This window comes from Malurus melanocephalus, unplaced genomic scaffold (assembly GCF_030028575.1).
Source record: "Malurus melanocephalus ecotype Western Australia unplaced genomic scaffold, MMel_1.1 scaffold_1127, whole genome shotgun sequence".
Lineage (NCBI taxonomy): Eukaryota > Metazoa > Chordata > Aves > Passeriformes > Maluridae > Malurus > Malurus melanocephalus.
Window position 1 is genome coordinate 16,979 of NW_026624359.1, and position 20,560 is coordinate 37,538.

The 20,560-nt window shown below is 52.8% G+C and overlaps 2 protein-coding genes across 2 annotated transcripts in view; one reads left to right on the forward strand and one right to left on the reverse strand.

The window, feature by feature from the left end:
- The window catches only part of RETSAT (retinol saturase), a 9,215-nt gene extending 1,880 nt beyond the window's left edge, over positions 1–7,335 (forward strand). Inside the window, exons 2-11 of the mRNA XM_057387087.1 lie at positions 504–686; positions 1,409–1,653; positions 2,121–2,322; positions 3,263–3,460; positions 3,554–3,673; positions 4,483–4,621; positions 5,176–5,285; positions 5,799–5,965; positions 6,413–6,572; positions 6,986–7,335. Of these exons, the coding sequence (XP_057243070.1) occupies positions 504–686; positions 1,409–1,653; positions 2,121–2,322; positions 3,263–3,460; positions 3,554–3,673; positions 4,483–4,621; positions 5,176–5,285; positions 5,799–5,965; positions 6,413–6,572; positions 6,986–7,131 (1,670 nt within the window). The 3' untranslated portion in view covers positions 7,132–7,335. The remainder of the gene's footprint in view (positions 1–503; positions 687–1,408; positions 1,654–2,120; positions 2,323–3,262; positions 3,461–3,553; positions 3,674–4,482; positions 4,622–5,175; positions 5,286–5,798; positions 5,966–6,412; positions 6,573–6,985) is intronic.
- A 6,618-nt stretch (positions 7,336–13,953) lies between these two features.
- TGOLN2 (trans-golgi network protein 2) lies at positions 13,954–18,657 on the reverse strand. The gene is made up of 4 exons (XM_057387085.1): positions 18,524–18,657; positions 16,746–18,106; positions 16,154–16,237; positions 13,954–15,664 (listed from the first exon to the last, which is right to left on the reverse strand). The coding sequence occupies exons 1-4, from the start codon at positions 18,588–18,590 to the stop codon at positions 15,659–15,661; spliced, it is 1,518 nt and encodes a 505-aa protein (XP_057243068.1). The 5' UTR covers positions 18,591–18,657; the 3' UTR covers positions 13,954–15,658.
- Positions 18,658–20,560: the final 1,903 nt, after the last annotated feature.

Genomic DNA, 20,560 nt, shown 5'->3' on the forward strand with positions numbered 1-20,560 from the left:
GTGCATTAACCCTCCGGGTTGGCATTGTGTCCCCCCCGTGTGCATTAACCCTCCGGGGTGGCATTGTCTCCCGTCCCCCGTGTGCATTAACCCTCCGGGGTGGCATTGTCTCCCGTCCCCCGTTTGCATTAACCCTCAGGGGTGCCATTGTCCCCCTGCCCCGTGTGCATTAACCCTCCGGGTTGGCATTGTGTCCCCCCCGTGTGCATTAACCCTTCGGGGTGGCATTGTGTCCCCCCCGTGTGCATTAACCCTTCGGGGTGGCATTGTGTCCCCCCCGCCCCGTGTCCATTAACCCTCCGGGGTGGCATTGTGTCCCCCAGGTGTGCATTAACCCTCTGGGGTGGCATTGTGTCCCCCCGTGTGCATTAACCCTCCGGGGTGCCATTATCCCCCCACCCCGTGTCAGGATGACCCCCCAAGACAGCATCACCCCCTCCCCGCGGTTTCAGGGGTCCCCCGTGCCGCGGGGTGCCCCCACTGATGCCCCCGTTTTCCTGCAGTGTTCTCGCCAGAGAAGGTGCCTCAGGGGCTCGATGCCATCGTGGTGGGCAGTGGCGTGGGCGGCCTGGCGGCTGCGGCGATGCTGGCCAAGGCCGGCTGGCGTGTGCTGGTGCTGGAGCAACACGGCAAACTGGGAGGCTGCTGCCACACCTTCACCGAGAAGGGCTTTGAGTTTGACACTGGTATGATTTGCAGCCCCAAATTCCCCCCTTGGATCCAAGGGACATGAGATACACTCAGGGTGGGAACTGTGCCCATTGGGGTGCAGATCAGTTCTCCCCAGCACACACTTTGTGTTAGACAAACCATTTTTCTGCTCYTCATCCCAAAATCCTCTGGCTGGAGGATACCAAACCCTCCAAATTCCCCCATATCCAGKCCCTATGTAATTCCCAGCATGGGGGATGTCACCTAAGGGCACATCTTCCTTGGCAAACTCCTTGTGGCAAGGTAAAGTCCGGCTCTGTGCGTCCCTGAATCTCTGGATTAATTATTTACAGCAGAGATGAATAGCAAAGTGCAACAAAATTCTAAAAGTACTGATTAAAAACACTGTAGCCAGTGCCATTTGATCCCAGTTGGGAAATGGGTGTATCCCAGASTTTCCCTTAACCTTTCACATGGAGCTGCTGCAGTTGGGGTGGAAAACTAAGAGGAGGGTCCTGTATGTCCTGGTGTAAAGAAAATCAGGAAAAATACAACAAAATTCCCCAAATTTCTAATTAAAAATGCAGTGGGGAGCACTATGTGCCCCTGGGTGTATCCCAGGTTTTCCCTTTCCTATCTACATGGAGCTGATAGGGTGGAGATGGTAAATAAGAGGTGCATCTTGAGGTGGGAAAATAAAATTTAAAAAAAAAAGGGAAATAAAGGAAAAAAATAAAGGAAAAATGTTTTATTTCAGGGATCCACTACGTGGGGCAGATGCAGGAGAGGTCCCTGATGCGGTTCCTGATGGACCAGCTGACGGATGGGCAGCTAGAGTGGGCCAAGCTCCCAGACACCTATGATGCCGTGGTTTTGGGGGACCCCCAGGCTGGTGGCAAGACCTACTACCTGTATTCCGGGAAGCGGGAATATTACCAGAGGCTGAAGGARCAGTTCCCCGGGGAGGAGGCAGCCATCGATGAGTTCCAGCGGTTGGTGAAGGTACAGGCAGATCTGGGTGGGATAAAACAAGGGGAGTTTGGATCTGAGGGGAACCCTCCAGCACCTGGAGACACCCCCAGGGAGTGATGGCATCACCCAAAAGTGTTGGGCGATCCAAAATCGCCCTTTTCTGCCTCAAAAACACAGCATYGCAGATGTTTTGGAGGAGATTTTCGGGCAGAGTTCTTCGGGAAAGCATTTTTGAACACCATTTTTTTTTTAGGGGAGTTTTTCAGGAGGACTTTTTCTGAGGAGTTTTGGTTGGGGAGCTTTTTGGGGGAACTTTTGGGGGGAGCTTTTTCTAGCAAACTTTTCTTAAGAGAGGTTTTTGTGAGGCGCTTTTTGAAGGAGTCAGCACACCCCTTGCCCACTGCTCCTCACGGTGCCTAGCAGTGAATTTAAGGGAAAAAAAAAATCCTTTGGAGCATTTTTGGGGGCGTATCTGAGGCCTGGTGCTCTCCCTGCAGAGTGCTGGCCGTGGAGTTACGGTGCTGGGCATGCTGAAGATGCTCCCGCGGTTCCTGGTCAAGCTCCTGGTCCACTCGGGGCTGCTCCCGCGGTTCTGYCCCTTCTCCCGCCTGGCCTCACGCAGCGTCAAGGAGGTGGTGGATGGGCTGACCACCAACCCTGAGCTCCGGGCTGTCCTCAGCTACATCTTCCCCACCTACGGTAAGTGAGCTGATGGGGCGGCTGCAACACCAAGCRTGTCTGTAGCCTCGTGAAGAGCCAAAGCCRTTTATTCCAAAAATYTCATTTRTATATTCCAAATATCTCATTTATATATAAGTCTCATTTGTACACTTTTGTATGTTATTAATCATGTTGCATATTAATTGGCTACTAAACTACTACAATMGATTAATTGGTTATTATTTAACTACAACACACACTATTGGTCACCTACAGCATAAGCRTTCAAGCATYCAGAAAAACACCAGGTGCTGTTTTTCTCCTTCTATTGTTTTAGATTTCTCACTTCTATTGATGCTACATTCTCACGAGTAGAAATTTGTTATTTTTCTGCTTTTCTCAYGAATAARAGCTAATCATATCCAGAATCCCTCTCTGGTTAGCCAAAGTGACAGGAGAGAGCCAGAGTTTTGCAAGGGCCACAGGGCCCCTGTTTTATAAGGTTTTACTTATCTGCAACAACTGGGAGTGATATTRAACTGTTTAGAAACAGAAAAAAGTAAGAAACACCTTTTTTCCATGCTTTTGGAAAGTTTGCATGTGAGGGATGCTGTGGTGGGTGCTTCACCAGCATCCTTGTCCCCAAGTCACCAGCAGGTGATGTGTCCCCCGTGCTCATCTCCATCTCTTTCCCTCTGCATTCTTCACCTTTCTAATGGGGTAACGGCATTCCTGTGCAAGGGAATGTTCCTCTGGTAGCCTGGAGCATCCCTTCCCTCCATCCCATCAGCTGGGCTTGCTCCCAGCCCCCCAGGACCTGATCAGCTTGGACATGCACGCCCGACATCCTCCCTACTCCTTCAGGTTCCTCACCTTCCTCCCAGTGTCGTGTTTCAGGGTGTTCTTCATCCTAAAATCTTTAGGATAAGCCCCAAGCCCATGATTTGCCCAAACCCACCTGGGCTGCCTTTTTTCCCAGGTGTGATCCCCTCCAAGGCCAGCTTCTCCATGCACAGCATCCTGGTGGACCACTTCCTCCACGGTGCGTGGTACCCCAAAGGCGGGTCTGGGGAAATCGTCTTCCACACCATTTCCACGATCCGGAAGGCTGGAGGCAACGTGTTTGGGAAGGCACCGGTGCAGAGGATCCTGCTGGACCCCCAGGGCAAAGCTTGTGGTGAGCACCAGCCTAGGACGGGGTGTGGGGCTGCTCCCCCAAAGTGGGGTTCCTTTCACCTCATTCTTCCCCCTTTTGGATTTTCCCTCCCAGGTGTGAGTGTCAAAAAAGGCCAGGATTTGGTGGACATCTTYGCTCCTGTGATCATTTCGGACGCTGGGATCTTCAACACCTACGAGAGGCTGCTGCCRGCGGAGGCGCGGGCTCTGCCGGGTACGGCGTCAGCACTGGGCTCTGGCTGGGTTACGGTGTTAATCCCGTCCTAATCCTCACTGGAAAGAGGATCTATCAATTAACATCAGCAAACTTCCTGTCGCTCCTGTGCCACAGCCCTCAAAACCCAGCCCTGGCTGCTCATTCCTTCACAGGGGCTTTAATGAAGCTTWAATTAATTGGCCCAAACTGGCTGTAGTTTGCCAAGTCCTGGTTTGGTGCAAGGATTTCCCAAAAAAAACCACAGCGCAGGGCCCTGAAATTTGTGGAAGTTGACGGAATGTCCGCTTAAAGGCGGATTGCCAAAAATCTTTTGCAAGGGGCGAGGATGGGGGAAGAGGCGTGGATGGGGGGAAGGGTCATGGATGGGTGGAAGGGTCCCAATTGGGTGGAAGGGTCATGAGTGGGTGGAAGGGTCACGAGTGGAAGGGTCATGAGTGGAAGGGTCACGAGTGGAAGAGTCCCAATTGGGTGGAAGGATCATGAGTGGAAGGGTCCCAATTGGGTGTAAGGATCACAGGCAGAAGGGTCACGAGTGGAAGGGTCATGAGTGGGTGGAAGGGTCACGAGTGGAAGGGTCATGAGTGGAAGGGTCATGAGTGGGTGGAAGGGTCACGAGTGGGTGGAAGGGTCATGAGTGGAAGGGTCCCAATTGGGTGGAAGGGGGATGGTTGTGTGGGTGGAAAGGATCAGGGTTTAGTAGGAACAGATAAGGATTGGAGAAACCACTTCTTTYTTAGCTGAGGATTCTGGAAAAGCTTGATTTCCCCCAGAACTGACTAATTCCCATTTTTCCCTCYACATTGCAGAGATCCAGTCCCAGCTCAGCATGGTGACCCACGGCGAGGCGGGTTTCACTGTCTTTGTTGGCCTCAATGGCTCGAGGGAAGAGTTGGGACTGCAGCCCATCAACTACTTCATGTACCCAGAGAGTGACCTGGATGGAATGTAGGTTTGGTTTCATCTTGGACGCGCTTCGTTGAGCGTAAGGAGATGAATTCCTGGGCAGTGACTCAGTGTGGTGGTTTTGCTTGGTCCAGTTTTTTAGTGGTGGGGGTGGGGACCATGGAGACCACAAAATGGCTCCARTGAGAAGATTCTGGAAGTCTTCATCATGTCCAGCAAAAAGAGCCCTGCCCCGCTGTGTTGTAGGGCCAGTCTCTGATGGCTCTGAGGGTGATGGACATGCTGCTCGCCAAGCCTGGGCCAATTGGAGATGCTGGTTACACCTCTGTGCTGACATATGATGACAGATTTAAGAAGAAACCAAACCAAGTTTAGCAGCAGCTGCTCTTATAGCCCTTAGCCAGAGATTGGGGGGGATGGAGGGAGGTAAGGACATGTGAAAAGGAAAATGGAGACACCAAGGTCGGTGGAGAAAGGAGGGGGAGGAGGTGCTCTGGGCTGCAGAGCTGTGGTGATGACCATGGGGATTTGGCCATAAGGAGAATTTGGGGTGAGGTGTGCACCAAACCCCAGCTCAACCCTTCCCTTCYGTGCAGAATGCAGCGCTACGCGGCTTTGCCCAGAGAAGAAGCTGCCAACAACATCCCTATCCTGTTTGTCACCTCGCCGTCATCCAAGGACCCCACCTGGGAAATGAGGCACCCAGGTACGGCTGACACCCAGCCACAAATGCTTGTGAGGAGCTTCAAAGCTCTTGTTGGAACCCAACCCCAAAAATCTGGGAGGTTATCTCCTTGCCCAAGGCAGGATGGAGCAGGATGATGCCTTTTTCCTGCTGGAGAGAATGAAGGRTCAAACAGGGAGAGGGCTGTGGGGTTCAGACTCCAGGGATGTTGTGGAAGGTGGGGAAAGTGATRCCCAAACCCCAAAAATCTGAGGACATCTCCYGGGTTCGGGTGGGGCGGGTTTGRGGAAAATGAGGCACCCAGGTAYGGCTGACACCYGGCCACAAATGCTTCAAAASTTTTGTTGGGGCTTCGTGACCCCAGACAAGGAGTTTCCACTCAGCTGTCCATGATCAAAGCTGCTGAGCATGGGGCYGGGTGAAGGACATGGAACCCCAAAGATCTGGGGACATCTCCCGGGTTCGGATGGGGCAGGTTTGGGGCAGTGACAGGGTGGGTGGAGGAACAAGTGGCCCAGCCTTGTCATCCTGCAGGTAAATCCACRCTGGCCATCGTCAGCTTCGCCAGGTACGAGTGGTTTGAGGAGTGGAAGGACCAGCAGGTCCACAAGCGGGGGGATGACTATGAGGATCTGAAGAAGGCTTTTGTGGATTCCGTCATGCAGACTGTCATCAAGCTCTACCCTCGCATTGAGGGCCGGGTGAGGAAACATGAGGTTCAGGGCTCCTAAACTCGGGGTTCAGGGGTCCTCCAGCTCCTCTCTGGGTCCCCTCTACCCACCCAGCATTGGGGCTGGGGCTGGAGCTGCCCCATGGCACCAACCCCTCCMTGCCCACGGTGCAAGGGCAGTGACCATGGAATCACATGGCTTGGGTTGGAAGYGACCTTAAAGCTCATCCAGTTCCAGCCCCCATCATGGGCAGGGACACCTTCCACTAGTCCAGGTTGCTCCAAGCCCCCTCCAACCTGGGCAGACCTGGATGACCATCCCTGGATGACCCTTCAGAACCATCCAGGGACCCAGCATGGCCAGAACCAGCACCCCAGGGTCTGCAAGGAAACCCATCCCAGCCYGTACCCCCCAAACCCAGCTTCCTGCAGTGACCTGCCACCCCTGCAGACCACCCTGTCCCCTGTTCCCCCACAGATTGAGTACCTCTCTGGTGGGACTCCCATCACCAACCAGCACTACATTGCCAGTCCCCGTGGCGAGTTGTACGGCGCTGACCACGGCATCCCCCGCATGCAGGCTGAAGTYCTGGCGGCCTTGCGGGCACAGACGCCTGTGCCCAACCTGTACCTGACAGGTGACAGGGCCAGGGTTGTTGTCAGATGGGGACAGCGCTGGGGGAGAGGGATGTGGGGGGAGAAAACCTTCAATCCTGAAATGGAGTAAAGGGAAGAGCCCCTGTGATGCTGTGGGGCAGTTGAAGAACCGCTGGGAAAGTGGAGTTGYGTGGTCCCAAATGGGGGTGAGGAGGGAAGGGCTGTGCTCCTCCWGCTCTGGGGGGTTATCTCCTTGCAGGATAGGGCAGGATGATGCCCTTTTCCTGCTGGAGAGAACGAAGGGCCAAACAGGGAGAGGGCTGTGGGGTCAGACTCCTGGGATGTTGTGGAAGGTGGGGAAAGTKATGCCCAAACCACCACTGATGGCTGGCTGGGRTGGAATGGGGACTGAGGGCTGCTCACAGGGACCACATTGGTTCCTCTCTCCTTGCAGGGCAGGATCTGTGCCTGGGGGGTTTCATGGGAGCCCTGCAAGGAGCCATCATCTGTGCCAGCGCCGTCCTCAAGCGCAACCTCTTTGTGGATCTGGTGCGGCTGCAGAAGMGCTTGCAGGCCACCAACTCCAAGAAGGGAGACTGAGATCAGCCATCACAGCAGCTTGGACCCCCTGTCTCCACTGCATCACCCCCACCTCCCTCTCAGCTGTCATCTCACACCTGTAGCAGATCCATCTCTCTCTGAAGCCTGGGGATTTCAACCCAGGCAGATGCAGTTCCTGTTCCCAGACAGATCGTGTTCAACCTCACCCCCACAAAAAATAAAAATGCATCCCCTTCACCATCATGTGCAGTGCTGGTCCCTGGCCACGCAGAGGAACCCCAAGAGCTGCTCTGAGCAGTCATGGCCAAGAGAGAAGTCAAGATAACACTTGCAGGTGGCAGCAGCAGGTACCAGCATGGCCCAGCAGCACCCACGGCTGCTTGATCCCATCAGGATCACTGACCTCCGCCTTCATCCCCCAGCAAAATTCCATCTCCACCTGCAGCTCCAGAGCTGTCTGAGAGCAGTGGCGCTTGCAGGCTCCCAGAGTCATTCCTGGGAGCAGCAGGACCCTGACCCCCCTGGCATTCCCACCCCACTTTGGGTGCTGCTCTCCCCCTGTGGCCCCAAAGCATCCATGGCACAAGCRCACGCTCCTTTAGCAGCAACAAAGCCCTTCTGTCTGCTGGTGAAAGCTTGGTAACGGGATCAAAGTCCTCTCTGGATGGGAAGGGAAGCACATGAGACTGGGAATAATAAAATAGTGATAATGATCCYGGGGTTTGTGCCTCATGATGGCCCAGTGGGGCTGGGGATTGGGAGGGAGGAAAAAAAATGCAAAAGGAAGGGGAAGGGAAAGCAGAATGAGAAGGGAAAAGGGGAAGGGGCAGCCCCATCCTTGGGAAGCCTCTGTCCTGGAGGTTTGTCCTGTACCAGTGCAGTTTTGGGGAGGAATTACTGCAGAACTGCCATAAACTGGRAATCCAAGCGAGGAAAACCAGCTGGATTCACCTCCCTTCCACTGCCTGGAGCAGACAGGWTAAGCAGTAAGGCTGGGGAAGCTGGAKGAGGCTGTTTTCCCCATGGTCAGCSRTGGGAAGAAGCAATTCCCTGGTCCTGGGKGGAAAATGACTTGGAGAGAGTAAGGAAGGTTGGGAGGGATCCCCTGGGTGCTCCTGGTGGTTCCATCCATCCCCTGTTCCCCTCATCCCTGCTAGGATGGACAGGAGAGTGGCTGGGCTTGAGGGCTTTTCCAGCCCAAACAATTCCATGATTCYCCAAAAAGCCCAACTCTGCCCTGYCTCCCACCTCCCTGGAGGCTGGGGCAGGGACCCACACCCCTGTGACACCCTGAGATGCTGCTGTGAGCACAAAGCCCACAGAATTCACACAGATTTTCCAGATTTGATCATGGGAGCAATGCCCGGTGCTCACCAAACCCCCCCCAAACATCTTTGTCCAGGTAATGCAGCTGCTGGGTGAGAATTTCCMCACTTTTTGCTGGGTTTGGGCAGAACTGGCACAGCATGAGCTTTTAAACTGCTGCCACTATAAATCTGGTYCAGTTGTGGATTTTGGTCCCTTCTCAATCCCTTCCTCACTCCCCAGCTTCCCACCATAACCCATCCCAATTCTTTCATGCTCCACACCTCTTTTTTTATGCTTTCACCGATTCTGAAGCCTCACTGGAACCCCCCTGTCCCAGCCTCCCACCATCCCCACACGTCTCTCCTTCAGGGTACAGCTCAGTCACTCCCAGTGTCCCCATTTCTCCCAGTGGTTTGCATCCTTTGGATTATTGGGGCTGAAATCACCCTGTGTGCCATGACACAGGACATGGCTGGGAGCAGATATTCCTCCCAGACACCAGCTGGATGGAGATGAATTCATAGAATCCCAGAATCATGGAATCACAGAATCTCAGAATCCCAGAATCACAAAATCTCAGAATCCCAGAATTCCAGAATCCCAAAATCCCAGAATCCCAGAATTCCAGAATTCCAGAATCACAAAATCACAGAATCCCAGAATCCCAGAATTCCAGAATCCCAAAATCACAGAATCCCAGAATTCCAGAATTCCAGAATCACAAGATCATAGGATCACAGTATCCCAGCATCACAAAATCACAGAATCCCAGAATCATGGAATCACAAAGTCACAGAATCTCAGAATTCCAGAATCACAGGATCATAGGATCACAGTATCCCAGCATCACCAGGGTTGGAAGAGACTTTCAAGATCTTCCAGTTCAGCCCATGCCCTGACACSTCAACYRACCCAYGGCATCAGCCCCACATGCAATGTTTGTTAAACACASCCAGGGATGGTGACTGCACCCCCTCCCYGGGCAGACCATCCCAGTGCTTYATCCCTCTTKCTGTAAAAATCTTTTTCCTGATATCCCACCAACATTTCCCCTGTCTATGTCCTCTCATTCTGCCAAGAAGTTGACCTGAGATCCCATCACGGTGACATTTGGGGACAGCAACACCTCAGGGTAAGGCTGGGATGAGCTCAGCCATGAGCTGCTGATGGAGTAGGAGAAAGAAAAGCCCCAAGCTGGTTCCTGAGCAGGGAATGGTGTCACCGAGCATGCTGGAAAGGAGCCCTGGAAATAGGCTTGAAGGCTGATCCAGCAAAGAGGATCAGATCACTGAGCAAAGAGGTAATTAATTGAGTGATGGGATGGAACCTGCAGAGAAGGTGAGCTCTGCAAACAGCCAGACCCCCAGGAATCAGCCAGAATCAACCCCCTGAGAATCCATGCTGGGCACAGCAGTGAACTGGGGAGGCTGCTCTGGGTGCCAGGCGAGAGGAACCCCCAGGTGAGAGCTGCCTCCAGCTCTGGCTCCAGCACCAGAGGGATGTGCAGCTTCTGAATCCACAGGAGGCCATGGAAATGTTCCAAAGGTGGGAGCCCCTCAGGCTGGGATGTCACTGCTGGCCAAACGACAAAAAAATAATAGATACAAAACACACAAAAAGTGGGTGAAAAAAACAGAGAGAAAGAAGGACTTTATTGTGGGACAAGCCTCTTTTATCCACTTTAGCAACCAGAGTATACATTTGTGTCAAACATACATTGGTCAAGAGACAGCTGTTTAATTAGTAATCAGAACATAATTGGTGAGTTTKCAAAAGCTACAGTATTAGTAATGCTTATAATTTCCAGCTACCTGTGTTATCAATTCTACATTCCAATATGCTTTTCTCAAGGATGAAGCATTCCTCCTCCACGTAGGCTGTTAACACTCCTTTTCTTTTCCCAGGCCTCAGTCATACACAATAATTGGCTGAGTTTCAGATTCAGGGCTTGTGGAGCCCCTTTCCCCCACACTGGGAGAGCTGGGGGTCCCTCCAATGCCTAAAGGGGCTCCAGGAGAKCTGGACAGGGACCTGGGACGAGAGCCTGAAGGRCCAGGAAAAGGGAGAATGACTTCCCTCTGACAGAGGGTAGGCTTAGATGGGATGTTGGGAAGGAATCCTAACCTGTGAGAGTGCTCAGACCCTAGAACAGGTTTCCCAGAGAAACTGWGGCTGCYCCTGGATCCCTGGAATTGTTCAAGGCCAGGGTGGATGAGGTTTGGAGCACYGTGGSASAGTGGAAGCAGGGGTGGCACTGGGTGGTCTGTAGGGTCTCTCCCAAGCCATGAATTCTTGTCTGGAGTTCAAAGCCCACATGGAGACCCCAAGGCCCCCAGAGGGCAGATCTGGGGGAGCTCAAGGTGACCATTCTCCCCACAGACTTATCAGGGGGAAGATTGGACCAGGAGTGGGTGTGGAGCGTGACAGTGCAGACCTGGAGGCTGCTCCAGCTGGAATCTTTACCTTCCCCTCCCTCCCTGGACCAGTGTGATGTTCACCTGCAGCCCAGGTAAGGGAGAGCCCCTGACACATCAAAACAAAAAAAAAAAATGTAGGATGAAGCAGGGCCAAAGCTGTTTATTCCAAACTTCAGTCTCACATATATTTTTRCAAGTTATTAATCATGTTACATATTAATCAGCCACCAAACTACCACAATAAATTCATTGGCCATTACTTGCTGGCTAACTATTTTATTTATTGGCCATTATTTAATTGGTAACAMTCAGTCACCTACAGCATAAGCATTCAAGCATTCAGAAAAACASCAGGTGCAGCCTTGGTGCTGTTTTTCTCCTTCTATTGTTTAAATTTCTTACTTCTGTTGATGCCACATCCTCATGGGTAGAAATTAATTGTTTTTCTCCTCACAGGTTTTCTCACATAACGGAAGAGAGAGGGAGTTTTACAAGGGTAAACAAGGGTATTAACAAGGCCCTTGTTAATATTATAAATATTGTAATTTTTTTTGTATATATATTGTAATATATTGTATTGCACTATATTGTACTGTAATAGATTGCACAATATATTGTAATAATATAAATTGTAATAAGTTTTTATTTATCTGCAACAGACAAGTTACAGGAAAACCAAACCAAAAATCCCTCTGGGAGKGGGAGCTCTGTAGGCACCAGAGCTGTTGGGGGGAGGGTTTAATGAGCCAGGTCCTCCTCCCAGGGACCCTCTGCAGAGCAGAAACTCTGATTTCAGAACAGAAGGGTGCAGTGACCCCAACCCTCTCCCCACAGCTCTGAGGGCACCCAAACCTGCCTCTCCCCCTGCTTTTCTCACCCCAATGAGCTCCAACCTTGCAAATGCAATCTCATTAATTCTGGTGTTTTTAAAATCCAAACAAACCTTCCCAGGCCACGGAATTTGTCTGGCAGGGGCAAAGCTGATGTGTTTGCTTGGCTGGTGCCTTGCCCCTAAGGAAAATACCTGCTGTGAGATCAGCTGGGGTTCACGTGTTTGCTCAGAGGCCGTGCAAGATTCAAAGCTTTCAACAAAAGAAGATAAAATAAACCCGGGTTGGTAACGGGGTTTGCAGCTTGGGTTCACTGGGGATCTGGASTGGAGGTCAGGCAGTAGATCTGGGAGTATTTCGTAGAACCACAGAATGATTTGTGCTGGGAAAACCTCCTGAGAACATTAAGTCCAACTGACCCATGTCCCCAAGTGCCACATCCCCACGATTGTTAAATCCCCCCAGGGATGGAGACTCCTGCAYTGCCATTTCCCTGGAGAAATCTTCCAACCTGAAACCTCCCCTGGCACAGCTTCAGGGCCATTTCTTGTCCTGTTCCCTTGGGAGCAGAGCCTGATCCCCACCAGGCACCTGCAGGAGCCGGAGGGGTGAAGGGCACACACCCAATTTCCGCCCAGTTTCCTCATGCATTAAACCTCCTCCACCCTCCGGGCCTCTCTGCTAAACTATCAGAATGTCCCAACAATCCAGCCCCGATAAGCACAGCCCAACCCAGCTGCCAAAGCCTTCTGGATTTTATTTCACAATATTTCTACTCCTGTTCCCCACCCCCAGGATGCTCCCAGGGACAGCACCTGAGCTGAGGGGGCTGCTCCTTCCCCACCACATTTGCTCTGCCTCCCAAAGTGTTTTGGGACTTTTCTAGCTCTCTCAAATCAGGGTGAGAGCAGGTMAGGGGTTCAGTGAGTTTTTGGGGAAATCAAAATTTGAGCCCATCATAGCAAAGCTTGGAATTAGGGGGTCTGTAAGGTCTCTCCTAACCCTACATCCCCATGGGAATTTTCATTTGATTCCTCATTTTAACCCTTTTTCCCTCCTGCAAGCTGTCAGTAACCCCATCCCTGGGAAAACCAGCGCTCCCAGCCTGGAGGAGAGAATGGAAGGTGGGGTTTCCTCCTTCAGGGAAAAAAAGGCAGCAGGGAGAGGAGGAACTTTCTTGCACTCACTGCAGGAAACACTCCCCAGATGTGCCCTCATCACCCACGGGGGATCAGGCACCTTCTCTTCCCACTCTCTTTTCCACTCTCCTCTCTTTTCTCACTCACCAAGTGGGATGTCCTGGGATCACCYTGTGAGGCTCTGAGGGAGAAAGAAAGAAGAAATCCAAGAGGAGAGCTCATGACTAAGCTCTGTTCAGATCAATTTAATCTCCTCTTGGATCCTGACCTCACTCCACCCCATGRCAGCCCCGCAGAGCTGGGCTGATACAGGGCCCTGGAAAGAGGACTGGAAACTTCAAATCCGCTCTGGTCAGGGCCTGTCTGGGCTCCTTCCGGCTGCACACGGAGCTCTGAGCACAAACAGCTCCACAAAACCAAGTGTTTTTATCAAAATCAAAYGGGTTTTGCATAAAGAGGAGCCAACCTGCACCTCTGGTGGCAGGTGTTCATGGAAACCATGCAAAGAAAGTGAAAAAAAGCAAACYGAGAGAGAAGTGAAAACTCGATGGTTCGGGTCTTTTTAAATCCATTTATTGACTTCATCACACAGAAAATAAAAAAAAACAGTACAAAGAACTATAAAAATTCCAATCCTTCCAAGCAAGGTGCATTTCACTGCAGCAGAAAACAAATCATGTGCTGGTTCAAGCCTAAAAAATAGGAGTATTTGGCAAAAAACCCGCTCTGTACCAACAGACACCACCTGTGGAAAACACATGTGTCCAAAGGGAAAAGGTTCTGTGCACCTTGACCCTTTTGGGACACGTTGCATAAATACCATATAAACAAACTGGGAGCAATTYCCATTTTGGGCAGCCTGGACTGTTGGTAGCACATCAGCCTCAGGAAGTGCTGCCAGGGAGATTTTGGGGGAAAAGCCCCCAGTTCAGCCTGGTGTGAGCTCTGTCTCTCCCCAGACCCAGCATCTCCCAAAGCTGTGAGGTTGTGGCCTGGCTCAGCCTGGGATCTCAATAATTTGAGGTCCAAATTATTCCCTCCACTGTTGGCAGTGGGGTGGGATTCCCACAACCTGGAGCAAGAGAGGATTTGAAACAGCTCCCGGCATAGAAAAATGGTGAAAAAAAGAAACCTTTCTAAATTGTTCAATTAAAAAAAAAAAAAAAAGCAAACAAAACCAGGACAAAGCAGGCACAGAGGACTCACACTCCAAAAAGCACACACACTCCAAAATCCTGGCCGGAGAAGCCCAGGAGCACACGGAATTCCACACACTGGAAGAGGGTTTGTCCCCCYGCTGTCACCAGCCAAAAGCCAGTGACCTCCTCCCCTAAAGAAGCCCTAAAGCAGCTCCCCCAGCCTGGCAGATCCCACAGAATCCCTGAAGAAGGTGGTTTGGTGCAGGAGGTTCCCACCCTTTTCCCCAAGGGTTACATTCCCAGTCCTGTTTCCYTTCCCTCCAACTTCCTGTTCTCCAAAACAACTCCTGGAAGTACTTTTGGCATCCTAGATGTTTCCCAGGGAAACTTTGAGAACTCTTTAAAGCCAAGAGGGACTCTCAGGCTCTTTGTTCTTGCCAAGAGCAAGCAGAACTGGAAAGGATAATTTTAGGGTTTGGAAGAGGTTGAACCCTCTCTTCCCTCTTGGAATGAACCATTACAAAATCAAAACTAGAGCTGCAGCTTTCACAGTGACCAGGAAATGGCTTTACCCTTGTCCAAGATGACCACGAGCCGATTCCCAAGTTTGGGGAGGCTGGAAAAAAGCTCCCCAGAAGGGAATTTAACCATCCTGGGATTCTTCCCGTGCAGTCAGGTGTCAAGTGGACTGGCATACAGCTGGCACCTGATCTGGGTGCATCTGGATGGCCATGTGAGGAGCTCTGGGTTCCCCAAACCCATTTTTTTCTGTCTGTACTGGAAAAATCCAAAGTAGGAGCCAAGCAGGTACTTTGTGCCCTCTCCAGAAACATCCGGGCTTGAACAAACCCCTTGGGAGTGGAATGTAGGAATGAAAATCACCTCACAGGTGTAACTGGGGCACCAACSCCTTTGGCAGCCCTTGGTCCAACCAGTACCAGTCCAACACAACTGGGGGGGCTGAAGGATGGGAATTTCACTCATCCCAAACTCCTCAGGGATTTACATTCCTTCCTTCCTATGTTTGACAAGRGGAGGAAATAATTTTCCTACCTGAATCCCTGACAAGGCACAGAGCACCCCYTGGCACAGGTGTGACCCCCTCTTCCACAGCACCACACCACAASCAACACCCCCAGTGCCAACAGCTGAACTGGGAGGACTGGGAGGGAAAAGACCTGCATGGAGCACAAAGGGTGTAAGCAAAAACTGCTTCAGCATGGCCAAAGGTGTGTGTGAAAAAGGGGAATCTGGTTGTGAAACTGGAAAATTCATCAGGGAGAAAAAAACCCAAAYCCAAATCTGTGGTGGATCAATTCCAAGTAAGTGCAAGAGAACTCACATGCTCCCAACTTGAGCATCCAAACCCAACAGATGGAGAAGGAGGAGGAGGAGACCAAGGCAGCTCAGTGCCCAGGCAAGGGACAGTCCCATGGCTCATTGTGCAGCAGATCCTTAATTTCCCCCCGCAAAAGGAGGGGTCAGTCCAGCAGATGGCAAATTCCATTGCATTGGGACACACAAGTTCTGGGTGTGCAGTTCTGGGACTGGCTTTTCCAGCAGCCAGACACCCAAGGGGAAAACAAGGCAGCTGGGAAAGGAGAAATTTAGGGAAGTGAGAGGTTTTATCAAGGTGCAGGTGCAAAACAAAAAGCGTTTCCTCTCCTTCCYGTGGACTGAAATCCAACTGTGGCAGCACAGTATTCCCATCACCGGCCCTTCTGAGGAGGAATCTARATCTGGAAAGACAAAAGGAAAGGTTGGAACTACCTGAAAGCTCAGAATTGCTTTGCTGCTCTATCCAGACTTGAGCAGGCTGAGGAGTTACCRAAGCAAACATGAGCTCTTGCCTTTCTTGTCCTACCTTTCCTCTTCCCACAGCAGAAAGTAATTACAGGCACATATCTACCTTGAAGAGCAAGAGGTAGAAAAAAGAAGGAGAAAATAAAGGGATTTCTCCACAAATCTGACCCTTCTCCCACTAAAAACCTCTCTGACAAATCATTTGGATCAGTGACAAAGTCTTTCAGCACAGCCCAGGCCTGACCTCTGCCCTGCTTCAGCTCTGCCAGCTGTTTCCATTTCCTGGCAAAACCCTCCACAGCAAACTCTGCTTCCCCAAACTGACTAAGTTGGGGCTTTGGGACCCTTTCTAATGCAAAGAGCCAATATTTTGTATTTCCAACACTCCCTGGGCACACCAACCCCCACTTTGGGCTGGGTCTCACCTTTTGATCCAGTCTCTGATAATCACCAGATTTGGGCCGTCGACCAGTTTTTGATCTTTTTCCTTCCAGAGCAAAAGCAATGATCTTTGGAGAGAGAAAAATGGACACAGGATGAGTGGGACAGCAGCTTCCAACAGWGTCTCACCTGTAGTTTTTCATTCACCTGCTCCTACAACCCCTTTTCCTGTAACAAAGCACTTGAAATAYGTGAATGCCAGTACTCGACCTCAGCTAAGATGGAGAATGAGGTTTGCTCAACAAGCAGAAAACAGCAAGAATTTSTTCTCTTTTTCCTTCCTCAAAACCAGTTTTATGTGAGGAAAAACAACCCCAGTCTCGTGCAACCTGCTACTRAAAATTGTCAGTAGGAACCGTCAGRGAAAACACATAGAGATGTCACACCCCTTCGTGTTTTCACCTCTCAGCTGAAAATCAGCAGCAGAGCTGACAACACCCAGTTTCCACCAGTTCTGCCCCCTTTCCTGGTCACAACCCCTCTTCCACATGAATCAAACATCCCTCAGCCAGGATGAGGGGAAAGAACTGAGTGGGTGCCAACCCCAAACCTCAGGGCTCGAGCAGGGCTGCTCACCTTTCGTTTGTTGTGATAGGCCACGTACAGGGCTGCGACAATGAGGGCTGTGGTCACCAGGTAGGCAAAGAAGTGGCTGCTCTCTGAGTGGGCCCTGGGCAAAGAGGGAATGCTTTTCCCACTGTCCTGATTCAAGGAGGTGTCACTGCCCTCCTCAGCCTCTGCCATCTCCTCTCCAGCGTTTTCCTCATTTTCCAAAAAGCCGTCGCCCTCCACAGAGGAGGGAGCCAAGTGTGACACAGGGTTTTGGTCCTCCTGGGAGTTGTTCTCGTTGTCCTGGTTGGATGGTTGCTCATTACCTGCACTGCCCTGGGTCTCASTCTGCTGCCCATCACTGCCACCTTGGCTGGTGCCCCCATTGGTGTCCCTGTTACCGGTCTCGCCACTCTGCGTGCCAGCCCCGTTCCTGTCACTGCTGCCTGGGTTGGCACTTTGGTCCTTGTTGCTGCTGTCCTGGGTGCTGCTCCCACTTGTGTTCTCCTTGTCCTTGTCACYGCTCTTGCCGGAGCCAGCCTTGTTCTCCTTGTTGTCATCTTTGGTGCCCTCATTCTGGAGGCTTTGTGACTCGCTGCCATCCTGTTTGTTCTTGTTGCTGCTACTGCTCTGGCTGTTGCTTTGCTCCTTGGTGTTGTTGCCAGTCTGGCCATCAGTGCTGCTGTCTGTACTGCCCTGGCCACCAGCGCCATTGCCATTGCTGCCCTGGCCACCAGTGTCATTGCCATTGTCGCCCTTGCCATCAGTGCCATTGCCATTGTTGCCCTGGCCACCAGCACCATTGCCATTGTTGCCCTGGCCACCAGCGTTGTTGCCATTGTTGCCCTGGCCACCAGTGCTGCTGCCTGTACCGCCCTGGCCATCAGCGCCATTGACAGTGTTGTCTTTGCCACCAGTGCCATCACCAGTGCCATCGCCAGTGCTGCCCCCACCACCAGTGCCACTACTGCCTGTGTTGCTTTGGTCACCACCGTTGCTGTTCTGGCCTCCATCTCCTKGTGCCCCACCTCCTGCATTGCTGCTCGCATCAGTTCCATCTTTGCTGCCCTGAGCAGTGCTCACGCTGCCACCTGGGCTGTTGTCATTCTGTGGGACGTTTTTGTTCTCCTTGTCATCAGTTTTGCCGTTTACAGAACTTCCATTCTTCTGTTTGTCGTCTGGTGTCTGCTTCTCACCTGTACTGGTCCCACTGTTTGTGTCTGTGTTGGGGTCGCCGTTGTTTGATTTTTCTTGGTGGTCTATTGTGTTCTTTGAGGGCGTCCCCTTTTGCTCTGTCCCACCGTGCTCCTGGCTGTCACTGGTTCCAGGTGACTGGGGTGMGTTAGAGCCTGTGGAAGATCTCACAGGATCTGTTTGATCCCCATCGGCTGTGGGAAAACACGGGGAGCATGGTCAGTCGGTGCTGGGGGGCTGAGAGCTGAAGAGCAGTGGGGAAATCCCCGGAGAGAACCACCAAAACCCACAGGGGAAGAGGAAAAACCCCACAGGAGCCGGGGGGAATCCACAGGGACAGATGCGAGCAAAGGGGGAGAGGAAGGACCTYAGGGGAGCGAGGGGGATGGGAGCTACCGAGAGGGGAAGCGGGGAACCCCCGGCTAACCGAACGCTGCAGACCGCAAGGAACCCCCTCACACCAGGGCAGAGGAGGCCCCGCCAACCCAGAGCGGTGCCTGACCCACCCCYGGCCTTCGCTGCCCCCTCCTGCCCCCTGCCAGCGCTCTCTGGCCGCTGTCCCTCCCCGGAGCCTCCCTGGAGCCCTGCCCCGCATGCCGGCAGCCCCTCACCCGCGGCGCGGGCGGCGCAGAGCCCCAGGAGCAGCAGGAGCAGCAGCAGCGGACGCGASGCCTCCATGGCGAGCGAACCCCTCAGACCGCACCGACCCACAGCGCCGCTTCCGGGAACRGATCTCGCGAGAGCAGCGCCCGGGTCGGACCGCGATGGGGCGGGGCTCGACGGCAACGGGGCGTGGCCAAAGGGGTGGGCGGGGCTATGTGGGACTAGGCGGGGCTAAAGGACGGGGCGGGGCTTTACGCGACGTTTGTATATAATCTGGGGGCGTGGCTTAAGACACTGGGCGGGGCTCTGTGCGTGGGCAGGGCTTGGTACGCAAAAGGGGCGGGGCTTGCGATGAGGGGGGTTTTGTGGGCGGGGCGATGTCGTTGGGACGTGGTTTGTGCCGGCTGTGGGCGTGGTTTGTGCCGGCTGGAGGCGGGGCTTATGCTGGCTGGGGGCGGGGCTTGTGCCGGCTGTGGGGGTGACTTGTGCTGGCTGCGGGCGGAGCTTGTACCGGCTGTGGGCGTGGTTTGTGCCGGCTGGGGGCGGGGCTTGTGCCGGCTGGGGGCGGGGCTTATGCCAGTTGGGGGCGGGGCTTGTGTCGGCTGGGGGCGGGGCTTGGGGAGCCCGCGGTCCCACTGGGCAGCGCCGTGCGCCCCCTGGCGGGTGTCGGGCCCGCTGCAGCTCGGACCCCTGTCAGGTCACAGCAGGTTTTTGGGGTAAAATGCGCCGGTTTGGGGTGTGTTTGTGGGCGCTGCGACTCCAGGGTGGGGAATTAGTGAGTAGCGGCCCCAGATGGGTGCTGGGAGTGCACTCCTGGCTCTGGAGGGAGCAAGGCTGGGGGTCACAGGCAGGAAATCAGGGCTGGTTTATTTTCTTTGGTTCAGGACTGTTTTGGAGAACCTGCTAGTTTTGGATGACCTGGTATTTATCTATATCATTTCTTTTTTTATACCCTGTTGTTTTTTGGATTTTATTTAATTTTGTGGATAACGTGTTATTTTTCATATACTATTTAATTTTCTCGATAACCTTTTGTTTTTCTTTTTGGCCCAAGTGAACATGTTCTGTTTGACAGCAGCGATTCCCAGCAGCAGCAAGAAATTGGCCATATCTGTTTGTGGACATCCAGGACTGTTCAGTGCTTTCCTTTCATCTGGTTTTGACTGTTACATCTCTCTACTCTGGACTAAATATCCAGCTTTTCAGAGACTCATGGACTCCCAGAGTGATTTGGCTTGGAAGGGACCTTAAAGCCCACCCGGTCCCACCCCTGCCATGGGGGGGACACTTTCCACTGTTCCAGGTTGCTCCAAGCCCCATCCAGCCTGGTTTTGGGCACTTCCAGGGATCCAGGGGCAGCCACAGCTTCTCTGGGCGCCCTGTGGCAGGGCGTCCCCCCCGCTCCCAGGGAACAATTCCTTCCCAATATCCCATCCAACTCTGTCCTCTGGCAGTGGGAAGCCATTCCCTGTGTCCTGTCCCTCCATCCCTTGTCCCCAGCCCCTCTCCAGCTCTCCTGGAACCCCGTTAGGCCCTGGCAGAGGCTCTGAGCTCTCCTTGGATCCCTCTCTTCTCCAGGTGAGCACCCCCAGCTCTCCCAGCCCGGCTCCAGAGGGGCTCCAGCCCTTGGAGCATCTCCATGGCCTCTTTTGGACTCCTCCAGAAGCTTCTGCTGCTCTGCTGTCTGGAACACAAACCCACCTGTACTCGATGCAGATGAAATAAAAATGTAGAAAGATTCCCAACTCTCCCTGCCATCCATTCCTGTCATCCTTCTGCCACAGTCTGGGCAGCTCCAGGGTCTGGAGCCTGGAGCTGAGCTCCTCAGGTGATCTGATGGCCTCAGGTCCTTGAGGTGCCACCACCACGGTGACAATGGCACTGGGTGTCCTGAAGCAGTGATTGATGTGACCTGTGTTTGTCTCCCAGCTGTATTTCACCTGCTGGGTCAAAAATTTTCTCAGAGGAGAGAGAACCTGCTGGATGGTGGCTGCAGCNCATCCAACTCTGTCCTCTGGCAGTGGGAAGCCATTCCCTGTGTCCTG